General features: G+C 44.0%; 1 protein-coding gene across 2 annotated transcripts in view; it reads right to left on the minus strand.

Moving 5' to 3' along the window:
* ULK2 (unc-51 like autophagy activating kinase 2) overlaps nucleotides 1–16,324 on the minus strand; it is an 82,516-nt gene that overhangs the window by 1,874 nt on the left and 64,318 nt on the right. For both annotated transcript variants that reach the window (XM_036766247.1, XM_036766248.1), the window contains 6 exons: nucleotides 14,040–14,189; nucleotides 13,171–13,379; nucleotides 11,412–11,590; nucleotides 5,985–6,103; nucleotides 5,544–5,701; nucleotides 598–733 (listed from right to left, as the gene is read on the minus strand). In XM_036766247.1, the coding sequence (XP_036622142.1) occupies nucleotides 598–733; nucleotides 5,544–5,701; nucleotides 5,985–6,103; nucleotides 11,412–11,590; nucleotides 13,171–13,379; nucleotides 14,040–14,189 (951 nt within the window). The remainder of the gene's footprint in view (nucleotides 1–597; nucleotides 734–5,543; nucleotides 5,702–5,984; nucleotides 6,104–11,411; nucleotides 11,591–13,170; nucleotides 13,380–14,039; nucleotides 14,190–16,324) is intronic.

A 16,324-nucleotide genomic window follows, 5' to 3' on the forward strand; every position in this document is an offset into this window, starting at 1 on the left:
GCCAACCCTCTCAACCCTTTCATCTTACAGGCAAGAAGACTTTGTAAACCTTGAGACTCTTTTTTGGTAATTGCTAACCTGCTCAAACAGAAAACTTTCAGACTCTAAAATCAGGACCAAATCCTGAGGGATCCACCCCTCACTAGGGTGTGGGACCCGGGGTAGTCATTTAATCTCTGAGCACTGGTTTCCACCTTGGTTTCCTCTTCTGAAAATGGGGATAACACTCATCCAACCTGGACTGTTTGCTTGGGTCCAGGCCTTTAAGACTGAGCTCCCTGAGGGGAGGCGCTATTATTCAATTTTTGCATCCCCAGCACTCAGCACAGCCTGGCATGCAGTAGGTACTTCAAAAATGCTGACTGGTGCCAGAGGCAAAGCACTCATGCACACTCTCAGCGGGATGCTGTTCCCCTCCCCTCCAGATGGAATCAGGCTGGTCCTTATTTTTCCAATTAATAACCTCTGAGAAGGGTGAGATGGTTGTGAAAAAGAAACTCTCCTGAGTTGGGGTCACAGAGGTCAACAATTGTATCAGCACTGTCCTTTTTACACACACACACACACACACACACACACACACACACACACACTCACATTTGTGTACGTTTTCAATGTCTGCAGGGTCCTGCAGGATTTTTGTTAAGCCTTCCAAAAGGAGAGCTGCTTTGTGATAACGATACATAATATCCTCCGTCTGCTGAAACATCTCATCAAGGGCTGCTGCCTGAACCTGGGGATAAAGGAAAAAAATCAGAACTTTCTAAACTGTCCCAAGCAAATAAAATGAATTTAAAACAAGATAGCCATAAATCTTGGAGTTTTTAAAAAAAGGCATTTCACATTTTGATGAAATTATTAAGTTGAATTAGTATACAAATAACTACATAATTAGTTAGAAGAAATCTAGATAAACACTATTACAACCTGATTTAGCCTCTTCTCCTAACCAAGGACTTTAATGTTCCCTGAGACACAGGGTGTTTAGTGATTATGACTATTCTTTTGGTAAGGAATTCTCATTCCTGGGGTTTGACACAATTCTGGCATTTCAAGACCCTGAAATATAAGCCCTGTGTCATGGTCCAACACCAGAGTAGAGGGGCAACAACGGGGGAGCCCAGCCCTGCCACTAACTTGCTGAGTGACCCTGGGCAAGTCCCTCAACTTTTCTGAGCCTCAGTTTCTTCATCTGTAAAGTCAGACTAGATGACCTCCAAAGCCCCAAAGTTTGCTCTTTCTTCAGAAAACAATCATCTTCCCTGTTCTGACTGTTGCTTCAGAGCAGATGAGCAACAAGTTCTGACAAAATTCATTCAAGGAGGGCTACGAATCCTTAACTAAACAAGGGACAGTGGATCTTGTGAGATCCTTGAGGACAGGGACTATCTTTTTACTTATCCTTGTGTCTCCAGCACTTCACACAGTGCCTGGAACACAGCCACTGGTGTTCAGTAAATGCCTGTTGACTGACTGGAAAGAGGCAATTACTGGAGATAAAATGGGTCATTTCAACTTCATGCAATGGAAATTTTTACACAGACAAATGAACGCCAATGGGATGAGAAGGGAAGTGGTTTACTGGGCACAAAACACTTCTCAACCTCCCAACAAAGCTCTACTCCCCAAGGTATACAAGCAATTTACAGAAACACACAAGGCCAAAAGCCGTCTGACAGGACAGCAGCAGCCAAAGGGCTGGATGGTTCTCAAATCGATGAAGGAGGCTCCTAATGGCTAAGACAACAAATGTCCATCAAAGCAACTCTGAGGCCCCACAACACACTCGGCCGACGGGCAACGGTGACCAAGGCAAGGCTGGAGGGATTGCGAAAAGCCAGACGGGGCCTGTCTCGACGTTGGTAAGGCTGCGACTTGGCCCAAGCGCTTTGGGAAACAATTCAGAATGAGTGACGGGAGAAAGGGACTCCAGTGCCTCCCTATCCACCGTGGTCTCTCCATCACAGAGCTCTGAGAGCAGCACCAAGTCCCAGTCCATGAATGGAATGAAGTCCAGCTGGGCAAGGAGGAGCACGGAAAGCCTGGCTTGGAGGGGCCTATGCAGAGTGGAAAAAATAAGCAGAACTCCAGAAAACAGTACCCAAGGATGAGGACAGAATGGCCCAGGGAGTCTACCCCCACTCTTCCTGACAAAAGTGGGAGCCTGTGGCTATGGCACACTGCGCAGGGCAGAATCACTCAATGTATTGGATAATTTTCCTCAACTGGTTTTCTTTCCCCTCTTTTTATCCTTTGTTATAAAGGCTGGATCTATGGAAGAGGATGGGAAGGGGATACTTTGATAAATGTAAGTGACATGGAAACAAATGATATCAATAAAATGTATTTTTAAAAATTAATCTAAGGGATGTACCCACTGGAGAAATGTTATCCCTTTGCCTTTAAATTATGAAACAGGTTTTAAACATATCTGTGGGTAGTTAATAAGCCCATTAGATCTTTAACTATAATGAATCAAGGACTGTTCTGTACAATTAGTCTTTCATATTGTAAGGAAGCAAAAATTACCTGAAACTGCCTGGAGAACAGGGTATCTCCTCATGGTGAGAATTGTAGATAAAATATCACATCAAGCTTTTTTTCCCTGCCTAGTTCTGATTTTTAACATTGTTCACATCTCCATTTCAATACATCTATTTTTGTTACTGATGATCATATAATCAATCTTTCATATTAAAACCAAGTAATTAGGAAAGTGACTTATTTTGTTTCTATGCTTCAGTAACCTGAAAACAAAATCTGAGTCTGTGAATTTTTGCTAGGTAGGTGAGTGAAAACATGTGTTTTCTTAATAGCTTTATCACAGACAAACTGCTTAACATGCAGAAAATATTTTTTATAAAAATAACAGCCAGTCACTACAAGTAAACCATGAACAGTCAGGTCAACAAGCAACTACTAAGTGCCTACTATGTGCTAGGAACTGTCCTATGCCCTAGGGATACAGAGAAAGGCGAAAGACAACCTGCTCTCCAGGAACACACAGTCTAGTAAGAGAGAAGGTTGTTGTTGTTTGTCCTTCATTCTCGAAGAGGATCAGTGACATTATAAGGGTAAAGTCTCAACTTGCAAATGAATTAGATTTGAGTGAGGCAGAGCTTACTGAGCAAAGTCATCAGCCTCACTCTCTCCTCCAGTCTTCAGAGATGATAGATAATAAGCAAACAACTATAATCAAACAAGCTACAAATGGGATAAACTGGGAGTAGACTTAGAGAGAAAGCACTGAGGGTAAAGAGAACCAAAATGTGGAGCTTTAGCTGAGACCTGGAAGAAGCCAGAAGAAGGAAATGAGAGAGTTCCATCCATGAGGGACAGGCAGCAAAAATGCAGTCAGGATGAGGCCAGTACTGCTGGATCACAGAGCAAGTACATGGAGGTCAATAGGGCTTAAAAAGACTAAAAAGATGGGAAAGGACCAGGTTATGGAGGCCTCTAAAAGCCAAACAGAGGATTATCCATGGAATCCTGCAGGTAATAGGGAGCTGCTGTGGTTTACTGACTAGGGAGCAAAAGGGCTGTGTGTGACTCGGTCAAATCTGTACTTAAGGAAGATCGCTCTGACATCTGAGGAGAGGATGGACCAGATGGGGAGAGGATTATAGCAAGAAGACCAACCAAAAGGCTACTGCAACAGTCCATGTGTGCACCAGTGTCAAAGGAGAGAAAGTAAGTGAGGAGTGGAAAACAAGGATATCGTGGCCAGTAATAGGCAAGTTAGGAAAAGGTGAGGGGTTGTGGGAAAGACAGCATGGTCAACTCTTAGCTATGCGGAGTTTAAGACATCTACAAGATATTAAGAGTTGGAGATGGAGATTAGGGCTGTGCAAATGAAAATGAGAATCATGGGTAGAGAGATGAATATAAAACTGTGGTAGTTGATGAGATCATGAAAGGAAATACCATTAAGGGAGAACAGAAAAGGGCCCTGGGCCCTCATCCGAGAAAACGAACAATATCCCTTGGGGATACCCACAGTGAGTGGGCATGATCTGGACAACACTGAGGAAAAGGAGACTGAGGAGTGATCAGAGAGGTCTGAGAAACAGGAGAACCAGGCCACCAACCAGAGAGAAACGAGCAAGGAGAAGACGGGAGACAGGGTCAAAGGCTTCAGTGAGGTCCAGAAGGACAAGGATTGAGAAAAGTCCACTAAATTTGGCCACTAAGAATGTAGGTAATTCTGGAGAGAGAGGTTTCAATTGAATGATGTGGCTGGAAGTGAGAGTTGAAATGTGAGTGGGAAGGAAGTGGGGGGCACTGATTGGAGATAACCTTCAAGGAGTTCAGCCACAAAAGGCAGGGAGGTGGCACAGAGAAAGGTGGGGAGGTAGACAGAGCGAAGGGGCAGGAAATCAAGTGAGGGTTTTCTGAGCATGTGGAGACGTGCTTGTAAGCAGTCTGAGAAGCAGCCAGTAGACGAGGAGACTAAAGACAAATGAGTGGAGGAGAGATGGCAGGACAGTTCAATCATCCATGCACAAAGAAGGGCTCACCTTGGCAAGGAGAAGGGCCACCTCTTCATGTGAGACAAGAGTGAAGGAGATGACAGGGAGAAGAGGGAAATCTCAGGAAAGGGCCTGAATTTGTTCTCAACTGAGAGGGTTTGGGGAGGGGGAGCCATGGGATATATAAAGGACACCCCTGCCACAGTGAGAGCCCAATCAGCAGGATTTCCTGGTTCCTCTCTGGCTTCACTCAGCAGCATGTGAACAGGAGCGATCCAAGGCTGAAGCGAGGCCTTCCTCATGTCTGACCGTTTGCTCTGCTTAAATGCACCCCCTTTCTGTGGTCTGCCAATGGAGGGCTTGTGGGAGGAGAGCATAAGAACCAATTCACAGGTGTGGCTGGGCTGTGACACAGCCTTCTGGGGAAATGTTCCCATGGATGAGCTCACAGATCCACGGAAGTAACTCTACAATGTGGCTCATCTTTCTTAAGGGCAGAGCTGAGCATGTTATTTCTCTGTTCCAACCTCCCTTTCCAAATCTCTCCACACTCCTTCCCACACACACTAGAACCATATCCCGGTTGTTTCCCCTTCACAGGGACCCTGCCAGCCCACCTCAGGGCCTTTGGTTCATGCCTTTACCATTCTGCCTGTGAAAATACTATTCATGCTTCAAAACCCACTTCAGATGCCACCACCTCCATGAAGCCTTCCCTGACTCCTCTAGATGCAAATGATTTTTCCTACTATGGACCACATAGTACTGTACAGTGGGGGCTGCACTGCAGCCTCTACTAGACTCTTAAGTATCATTAAAGCAGGGATTGACATCTTCACTGGGTGACTCCTGATGCCAAGAATAAAATTCTGCACACAGCAAGCACATTTCTTGAATTCAATGTGCAAATTATATTAACAATTAGGCAAAAGAAGCTTTTAGATTCATTGCGTTACAAAGTAATCAAGGACTCAGGGTGAAGACAAGGAAGGGATGGCTGATGCAAGTCAACAGGTTCCCTTCACAGACAGAGAACCTCTACCACTACCGTTCAAACCACACAAAGAAGATTACCATTTCTACGGCACAATTGTAGATGAGCTTCTCTGCGGTCACACTATTGATTTCATCAATGAATCTTTGCTTGTCAGAGAAGAAGCGGTTCAGCTTTTCTGTAAGTTTCTTGCACATGGCGATACAGAATTTATACCTCTCATTCAGATTTTTGACAACTGGAAAAGTTAAGATATGGCACAAATTTATCAATTTTAGAAATAGAAAAGATCCCCTGATTTGTCTCTTCCTACTTCATTACCCTGGCTACACAGTTAGAATTGATCTTAGAAAATGTGATTAAAAAATTCATTTTTTCCCCTCAGGTTTTCTTTTGATTAAAATAGCATTAATAACGAAGTCCCTTTGATACCTTCTCCACCTACTGCACAGCGCATACACTTTCTTCTCTTTATTTCTTAAATAACTCCTAGAAACCCTCACTGGAATAAGGAGTCATACCTTGTTTAACAGCCGTCGATGGGTTCAGTTTCCCTGACTTGATCTGGGCTTTGGCAAGATGCAAAGATGACGCGAGCAGCTGGGCTGCTTTCATGTACAATACCAGTTGTTCTACTTGTCTAGAGAGCAAACACAAGGATTCAGACTGTAAACACTGGACTTAACTTCTATCAGGCTTGCTCATTTACCAAACTACTAGAATACATCTCACCATCCTTAGGATGAAAAAGGAAGTGAGACTTCTGAAGGTGAAATGGAACGTACTAGTCCCCAGGCCTGAATGACTATGCATTAGCAAAACAAGGCAATTATAAGGAAAAAAAAGGACAAATAAGTCTATCCCCAATTAAAAACAGAGAATGAATAAATACCATCATTGAATATCCCACATACTAACCTAGAAATGTTGCTCGAGTAGCTATCCAGTTCTGTTGTGATGCTAACATGACCCCTTGATGAATATCTACGGGCACAGCAGCTACAGAATACGAACAAAGATCCAAACCCCTCCCCCCCTCAACAATAGTGACCATATATAGCACCCTCTCCAGCTGATCAACACTGTTAAGAAAGAGAAACAAGCAAATGCGACCATCAACAATTCAAGTATGTCCTAATGATAGTGGAGGCCTGGGCCAGGCAATACTATCAAAGTCATATTCTAACACAAAGAATTACCATAATTAAAAAAAAAACACACAGGCAAAGTGTTTATTTTACTACTAAATGTTTGACAATTATTTGTAAACTAAATGTTGCAAGTTATATGAACTCCAAGCTGAGACTTACACAAATGGAAAGAAAGCCAGAGTCAACCATGGAACATAAATAAAATGTGAATTTTGCCTTTTCGGGGGAAGATTATTTGGGGGAAAAGAGCCTGGGGAAAAGGGGGTGAAAGGGATGGAGATGTGTGTCTTCTCCGAGGCACAGAGAGGCTCCCAGATTGTGGAGTACTGTCATCTGAATTTTGGCCTAAACAATCTTTCATCAGCAATTTTTCTTTGCATTTTAATTTGGCTGCTTCCCTTTCAAATTGGGGCAAACGATTTAATTATCTACTTTTCATTCTCTGGGGCCAGTGACAAAGTGGTGACTATATCCTCGCTGCCTCTCAGGATACAATGCAGCGAAAAGGCGCACAAATCCAGTTTCAGGGTCCCCGCGGAGGCAGGTTTCACAGTCCAGCTGCCTCTGGCTGAACAGCCTTGTCCCAGGTGGGGGTGCTGTTTTTTTTTCCTCAGAAGCAGAGGGAAGTTATTTGTGCCTTACCAACTTTGTGCTGCTTTCTATAGACAACAACCCTCCCATACGAGGTATCTGGCTTTCCAATGCGCCTCACTGGACAAGTCTATGATTAATCTGAGGAGACCCCGGCCTCAAAGACAAATCATTCAAAGAAGGACCCAACCAGCAGGCCGGGGTGGGAGAGCTGCCTCCAGATCTCCAAAAGACAAAACTTTGTTCAGTGCTATTCCCCAAGCTTCCCCTCCTCACCTCCCCCTCTTACAATTCCCAGAGTCCTTGAAGCCTCAGCTCAGAGGCCACCTTCCCTAGCGATCTTCCTTGTCCCTCAGCTGCCAGCACCTTCCCTCTCACATCAGCTTTCATCCACTTTCCTTAGGACCTTTCCTCTCCTGAAGTCCCCCATTACCTTCCTCTCCTCCCTCTCTACTACCAGGGGCCTTCACTATCCACAGATGCTCCCTCTACCTGCTTCTTCCTTCACTTTGTCTCTGCAGAAGGAGGGATCAATAATAGCCAATAACAAGGCCTGAGTGTAAAGCCCAAAGGAGAAACCTTGACACACCCCGTCTGACCGTGGCCACTAAGACTTCTACCCTCAGACTTCCTAACATGGTCCTCATTCTGGCTTTATCTCTTTCCCTTTCTGTTTTTTCGTTTGTTTTTTTTTTTTTTGCAGGATGGAAGGCAGGGCAATGGGGGTTAAGTGACTTGCCCAAGGTCACACAGCTAGTAAGTGTGTCAAGTGTCTGAGGCTGGATTTGAACTCTGGTCCTCCTGACCCCAGGGCCGGTGCTCTACTCACAGTGCCACCTAGCTGCCCCTCTCCTTCCCTTTCTAATCTCGCCCCAATGGCCTTTTCATCTCTGCACTGTGCCAGCTCCCCCACACCTATGCAGAGACAACCCAACGCTGCCAGAGGCTCCCAAGTCTCACAGCCGTGCCGTGTGGGCGCCCTACAAAATCATTCCTTCCTTCCACTCCTCCCTAACCCATTCCCTAGTTCATTCCCCACAGAAGTTGTTCCAAAACTTCTCCCTGCTTCAAACATCCTATATCCCTTCTTGCCCATAATTAAGGACACAGGCAACTTACTGAGAGAAATGAGGCCGTGTGATGGGGCTAAGAGGACCCCACATTTACAGAGGGGTTTTAGGTTTGCAAAGCGCTTTACAAACATTTCACTTGATTCTCACAACCCTGAGAAGGAGGTGCTCTTAAGATCCCCATTTTACAGCTGAGGAAACGGAGAAGTGGCTTGCCCTGGGTCACATAGCTACTCAGTGTCTGAAGCTGGATTTGAACTCAAGCCTTCTGGATGCCAAATCCTGGGCAACATCTGCTGAACCACCCAATCGCCTCTATTTGCATTCATCAATACCCCCTACTCTGGCCCTGGGTCATCCCTTCCCAGTCCTCTCCAGCAGTCTGCATTCTCATTCAGCCTTCCTTTATCGCCAAAGGAGACACAGCACTCCCTGACTCTAACTTCACCCACGCCACGCCTCCCTTTCACAAACTCCTTGAAAAGCTGCTGATGCACATGACCTCCAGTCTCCTAATTGCCATACTGGGTCTCTCCTCTTTCTTCTCCACCTGTCTGTTAAATCTGACAGTGCTAACCATCCTCTCACCCCCTCCTCTGACCTTTCTGACTGTGCCTTCTCCATCTATTTGGCCAACTGGCCTGATTCATCCTGCCCCCTCACTGTGGGTGTTCCCCAGGTCCTGTCCCAGCCCTTCTCCTCTTCCCTCTCTTCACTCTCTCTCACCTAGTCAACTGATTAGGTTACAATCATCTCTATGCTGATGAGTCACAGACCTTTCCTGTTCTATTCTCTAAGACTCAGTCCAGCACCAACACTTATCTACTGGACGTTTCAAACTGGATGTCCCAGAGGCGTCTCCAAAACAGAATTCTTCCTTCCCTGATTTCTGTTGTGGGTACCGCTGTCCTCCCCCAGGGCCTCAGTTCCTCATCTTGGCATTTCCCTTCACTCCTCATCCTCCCTCATCCCATACATCAAATCAGTTAAGTCTGGCTGGGATCCAGGCCCTCCCTGGCAGTCACCTCCACAGTTCTGGCTTAGATTATCACAAGAACCTCCTACCTTGTCTCCCCCTCCTGGCTCTAGGCTCTTCTAGACCAGCTGCTGCTAAAGTCCTTGTCCTTAAGTGCACATCTAAAGCGTAACTCCTCCACGGAGCTTTCAAAGCTGCCCACAATCTCCATCTAGGCTCATGGACATAACTTTCTTTGCTGTAGTCTGTGATCCAACCAAACTGACCTTTTCTCCTTTCCTCACACGTGATGCTCCATCCCACATGCCAGAAACACCCTCCCTTCTTCCCCTTCACCTCACAGGGTTCTTCTCTTCCATGAAGACACAGTTTGAGCACCACCTTCTACCTGAAGCCCCTCCCCAACAACCTTCTATGATTGCTGTATTCACTTTAGAGTTATGCTTTATTTTTACACATACATCTGTCCTCCATATCTAGGATGATGTCTGGCACATAGTAGGCATTTAAGAAATAACTGCCGATTTAGTCATAATACCCACATTTGTACACATCTATTATATGATGTAAGCTTCTTCAGAGCAAGGACCATTATCCCATTCTCTATATCCTCAATCCTGAGCACAGTGTCTGGCACATAGTGGGTGCTTAAAAGTGTTTGTTGATTGAATTTTCCATCCTTAGAAACACCAGCCAGGTATCATGTGCATAACATCAAAGAGAAACATATGGAGACGTTCTCCCACAGATAACAATTTAAAAAATATAGAAAGGCAATTTTCAAAAGAAAGCTAAGCTACCAGTCGTCATAAGAATGCTACAAAATAAATCACTAAACAATTTAAATGAAAACAACTGAACTTTTTGCCTCATGCTCTTAAATTGACAAAAATGAAAGGGTAAATACTGGAGGGGGCTAGAGGAAGTTGGACACACTAGTGATCTGTTGGCAGAATTGTGCACTGGTCTAATTGTTCTGGAAAACAATTTGGAATTCTTACAAAAGAGGTTCCTAGAGGTTCCTAAATGATACCGCTGCTAGGCGTATACTCCAAGGAGGTCCAAGAGAGAGGGAAAGGTCCCACACATACCAAAATCGTCATAGCACTTGTGATAGTAACAAAATGGAAGGAAGATGTGGACCCACAGATTTGAGACTGGCTGCCCAAACTGTCAGTCAACAAGTATTAATTATTTAGGAGCTTGTTCTATGCTAGGTCTTGTACTAAGCAATAAGGATACAGAGAAAGGTCCTGCCCTCAGACAGCTCACATTCTAATGGGAGAGAAAATGTCATCTCAGAAGGAAGGTACCGGCAGGGGTTGGGGTGGGGGTGGCAGGCCTCCTGGCCAGGGGGAATTAGAACAGTACTGAAGAAAGCCAGGGGGATGGAATGCAAGATTATTACATCCTAAGAAACTAGTGGAAATGAGAGAAATTTGGAAAGGCCTGGGCCAAGAAAGGACAATTTACTTGATAACCCAGACAGGACTGATGGCAGAGGACACCTGCCATGTGGTGGGACATGTTTCAGACCAGCCAGTGCATTCTGCTTGCAGTGCACTTGGCTGTAAGGAAGGGGGAGTGGGGATTGTAAGGGGACAAGGTCATTAAAAAGAGAGAGAGAGAGAGAAAAGAGTGGGGCAGGGCCCCGCCTGATGCTTCTTAGTACCAAAATGACTCTACATTTTTCAATCCATACATTCGGATGCTCAGAGAGAACAAGGGGACTAACACAAATCTCACAAACTCGGTCTTCTTTTCTCACCTGACCACAAACAAAGAGGGGCAGCTTTTTACTGTTGTACTAAATTTAATAAACCTTCTTCAAAAAAAAAGGTCACAGTTCCAAGTTTCAAATATCTTCTTTGATGTTTTTTGTTTACTGAATGTTCATGTTTGCTGACGGTGTTGTTCAAAATAGAAAAGTTTTTAAAATAGGAAAAGACATGGCAGGACACGCTGAGGCCTGCAGGGCCACCTGCAGCTGGAGGGTCCCTTTGGTACCTATTCAAGTCTAATTCTCTCTATAAGAAAACATTCCCAGGTCCCAGCTAGTGGCCTTAACACAACAAAGTTAAACAGAACAAAGAATTTTGGGTCTCCTCCCCGCTCCCCTCTTGAAGTTTGCTGTGATGGGACGGGACAGAAGGCACCTACCCCCAGTCTTTGCTCAGCTGGCTTATCTGATCCACCACCACGCTCTCCTGGATCTGATACAGTGACACTGCCGACGTGCACAGCTCGGGGCTCCCTCCCCTGATGGCTGTCAGATCCAGCACACACTCAGTGAACGTCAGCATTGTATTCAGATGGCGCAATGTATCTGTGTGCTCCCTCTGTGGGGAAGAGGAGGATATCCCTTAACTTCAACCACCAGGACAGAATCACCACCTGCCTAGGCGATCTATACACAGGAGAGTCATGTATTCACTAGCAGATAAAAGATTCCAATTTTAACTTCCAGATGGTGAAGGATAAGAAAGGTGAAATGTAAAGGTTTACACATATGCATTATCTCTACCACTGCCTACAACAGTGGTACAGCAAAGCTCAAAATTCCTGAGTAACTTCTGAGTTACTTCTGAGAAGTAACACTTCTCCTCCAAGTCCTAGTAGCTAGCTGTAAGTGAGTACTCATTCAAAGCAATTCAGTTACAATTGGGCCAGGCACTCTGCTAGGGCCAGAGATAAAAAGACAAAGACCAAACAATCTGTGCTCAGGAACTTTCCATTCTCCTCTTTAGAGAAAGGACATAGCTTCAGTAAATAACATTCCAACTAATTTTGTCTTACAGCTCATCTGCATAGCATAAATTTCAGAGGTTAATTTCATCTTCGTGTCTGAGGGCTCTTCAGGTAGGTGCCATGTTCCTCCCTCAAGGTACACATACATATGTTTGTGTCACTTAACTGTCTTCAAATATTGTCAAACTACCCAAAGGGCAGAAGAGATCTGCACAGGCCAACTAGATCCGAGTAAAGGCCTGAAGCATCAAATACCCTTCAGCTTAGCTTTCCCCTAATTCTGTGTTGGCAGGGAAGGAGAGTGTACAAGGAGGTGGGCATGACGAAAAGGGACATGTGGTAGGGATGAAGGAAAAAGCCTTAAAGATAAAAAAGAAACCCAGCTGACCTAGTGGTTCTAGGAAGCTGCCTCCAGAATTAATATCAAAGGCTGGTGTTGGTGGTCAGCCTAACTACTCCTCCATTGGGGATGAAAGGCAGGCCTGAGCAGGGCTTTAATGAGATAAAAGGAAACAGATCTGGGGTGAGGGAGAAATGCATTAACTGCCCTCCCTCCGTCTCTCTTCTTTGGGGCCACCAGTGGGTTTGGTTTCCTAAGGCAGAAAGAGAGGAAGCAATGCTGATGCCCTCCATCTAGTCTGGGGAGAGAAGCAAGTTGAGAGCTCTGGGGCCGGATGGGCCTTACTGAGGGTAGAGAACAGAATTCCTAACATCTCTAAAAGTCTCATCCAGAAAGGATATTGCATTATTTCAGGATGCCCTTTAGAGCATCAGAACACGTATGAAAGTTCTCATTTGGGTTAAAACCCTTTGCTCGATCTGTCTGTAGACAACAGGGATGCAGGAGGGGGTGGTGTGAGTAGCAAAGTGGGCAGTTTTGCCATTTTTAACAATCACTGAATATATATGTGAGTTTTCCCTCTCTTGCAGAGAAGAACTGTGAAAATAGTAGGCAAATTTTTGGGTGCTGGGCCTCCTTCAGTATCCCCTAGGTCAGCGCTTCTTAAACTGTGGGTCAAGATGGTCATGTCTACTTTACTCAGAAAAGAATTAAACAGCATTTTTTGGATGAAAAAGACAAAGAAAAAAAAGCCTCAAGTGTGATTCAGTGGTGCCTTTTCTAATCTGTATTAAACATGACATTGAAATGTCAAGATCTCTTTTTCGCTACCTCCATGAGAGTTTCTTCTGGAAGTTCTGGAGCTTCAAAAGTGATAAAGCCCTCCAAGCTGGGAGGTGACGTCCCATAAGGTGCATACTTCAGGCTTGGTGCTGCCTCTGCTCCCGGCGGAGAAGAACCCATATAAATGCCCGGAGGGGAGCCCATATAGACACGGCCGCTGGTGGAGCAGAGAGACCCTCCAGAACTGTTTGACCCAACTACATAAAAACAGAAAACACAGGAGTCTCCTGCGGTTAATTCATTAATTTCTCTACTTATTTAACATCATAGGTGTTGCAAGAACCAGTGAGGCAATATCAAATGAGAAAAGAGAGGAAAAATATATGCAATTCTACCTTTGTTTTCCGTGTTCATAAAACTGGAAATCTGATGGAATCCTATGCAAAACGTTAAGAAAAACAATTTCCTCCAAAAGAAGAAAATCACTTGCAACACCTCCTTGGTGTCTAGTATGGCTACCACTTTTCAAAAGTTGTTTGGGTCTATCGTCACAGGCCTCGAGGTGAGATCTAAAGCATCAAAAACTGCTCATTTACCCTTTAAATTATTAAATCGATAGCTCACATTTTAAAAATATAATACCTTTACCCCTGCTCATTTTATGCTTTTAAAATGCTGTGAGATGTTGACTACAAATATTAGTTTGTTCATCTGGAAAATGAGAGATAAGATCCTGAGAGGTTCTCTGACCTGCCTCTATAGCAGACAGTGAGCCAGCAGCAAAATCAATTAGAACACCCAATAGCACCTTTTGTACCAGGTCCAAGTTGAAACCATCTATAGTTATCAAGACATTACCTCCAGCTACCAAAAGCCTATCCCTATCAAAAGCCTGCCGTAAGAAAGCAATGTCTCACCTGAAGTCGTCCTCGTACGAAGAACCATTTGGGTGCAAGTAGGAGGCGTAGCACTATTAGGAGGAGATCCTACCGTAAACATCACAGCCCTAGAACTAGCTCCAGTGGCCCCAGGAGGTCCCAGAACAACGCCACAGGCTCCTGCAGGAGCTGTAATAGAAGAGCACAAGGTATGATTTTTAGCAAAACACAAGCCACTCTCAATATTATCTTGCTCTCCTAGAGAAATCTCTAGTCCACACTGCAAAAGAAGATGTGCTGGTACGGGAGCCCTATCTCTCCCCTATGGTCACACTTCCCTTAAGAAGGGAACAGCACGTGTTACACCTTTATGATGGAAGGTCATGGTGAGAGTAAGATGAGATAATGCTCCAGAAGAACTTTGTCCCCATGGAACAGCCCAAGCACAAGTCAGTTATTGGAGAATAATCGGAGAACGGAATTTGGACATGACCAAATGACTGCTGAGGCCAGATGATGGCTCTCCAGGGCTACTGAATAAATGAACTTGCTAAACACTGGTTTTAAGTGAAATTCCATCAAACCAGCTCCATGTTCCTCATTGACTTTATTATTAAAAATCAAACATTCATTCCTCCAGAAGAAACTTTCATCCCCCAAACAATCAGGAACTTCACCATCCACTGTCCTGCTCAGCCTCAAGCATCAGGATATCTAAGCCAACAGAACCACCCAATCTAATGCTCACCCTGAGCTGCAAGCAGGTTCATTGGGTGATTATCTCCAAAGCACCCTTTCTCTCTTCTCCTCTACCAAACTCTTTCATAGATGATCTGGACACTATAAATGGGGGTATCAAGGACATTTTTCCCCCAATGGCCCCACAGAATTTACAGGCTTTGGCATCTTGTAGTGATGCCCACACAAGTCCTAGGATATTCTCTCCCCTTTCCTATACTTTTCCTAAAATAAAAGGGAGCTAGGGTATAAATATAGGCTGCTGAAGAGCCCAAACAAAGTCTTTTTTTTTCAGACTCTCCCCTTCAGAAAGAATTAAATTTAAGGAATCTTCACTGAACTACCTCCAAGTTACATTATAGTCAAATTTCATGAGTTTTCAAGGACAGTTAGAGCTCAGCCTACCCTCTATTTGAGGCATAAACTGCCTTTTCCTATTTGTGATCTCAAAAATCATGTGTCTTGTGACTACAAGAGAACCAAAAAATTCGTGTAAAAACTACCAACTCCAAAACTAACCCTTGTCAGCCACAGCTATTTTACCAACATGGATACAAACACTATACACAGAAACACCTGGAAGAGTGTTCTGACTCATCTTGGAGGAAACCAGAGTTAAGGACTAAAAGCATAACTTTTGGTTAATTATTAGGATGAATACAAAGAGGCCGGAAATGGCATTGTTTTTGCCTTGGTATGTATCGTCTTTAAAAGTTATGAGAGAGAGAGAGAGAATAAAGAACAGGATATATATATATATATAAATAAATATATCAATGTATATATAGATATAGGTATCCTGTTCTTAATTTACATAAAATTGGAAATAATCTTACTGGAAAACTTTGTAAATCTCAATAATAATATCACAAACAAAGATGCAGAGACAGAAGAGTCAAAGAAAAATTAAGACTTACAAAATTTGAGAGTTATTGCTTTAACAGCTGTGGAGAAAAGCAGCCAGATTTGGCTTGTAGTTCCGAAATAGTGTTTGCAACATGAATTCATTAAAGAAGAGAAAAAAAAATCACAGAAGGATGCGGTTACCAAAATAGATTCTCTAAGTACATTAAAATCAAGAATTTATTCTCTGCTTTTTACATTTTGTAGACTCATCACCATAATCACCACAAATTTACAATACAATAAGGGCTTCCAGAAAGAACACTTTCCTCACTACTACCTTGTGCGCACACACAAGGCTCACACTATTTACACCCCAGAGATGAGAGGCAGCATCATCTCCCCATGGGTTGGCTGCACAGTTAATAAGGTTTGTAACCTGGATTAGAACCCAGGTCCTCTGACTCCAAGTCCAGACTATCATGCGATCTCTAAACAAAATTGAATTCAATTTCCATATTCTAAATTTTCTTAGAGGCAGGATACGTGAGTGGCCTGGAAATAATAAATCATCCCCAGGATAAGGAGAATCAGCACTAAATAGTGAGAAAAGAAACCAGAATGGTCAAGATGGACTAAGTGACCTGGAGCAATCAGCAAAACAATGAGTCAAGTCATCATGTATTAAGTGCTTACTGTATACCAAGGCACCCACCAAGAACACAACCGTCTATAGACAAAAA

Source organism: Trichosurus vulpecula, chromosome 7, assembly GCF_011100635.1.
Source record: "Trichosurus vulpecula isolate mTriVul1 chromosome 7, mTriVul1.pri, whole genome shotgun sequence".
Lineage (NCBI taxonomy): Eukaryota > Metazoa > Chordata > Mammalia > Diprotodontia > Phalangeridae > Trichosurus > Trichosurus vulpecula.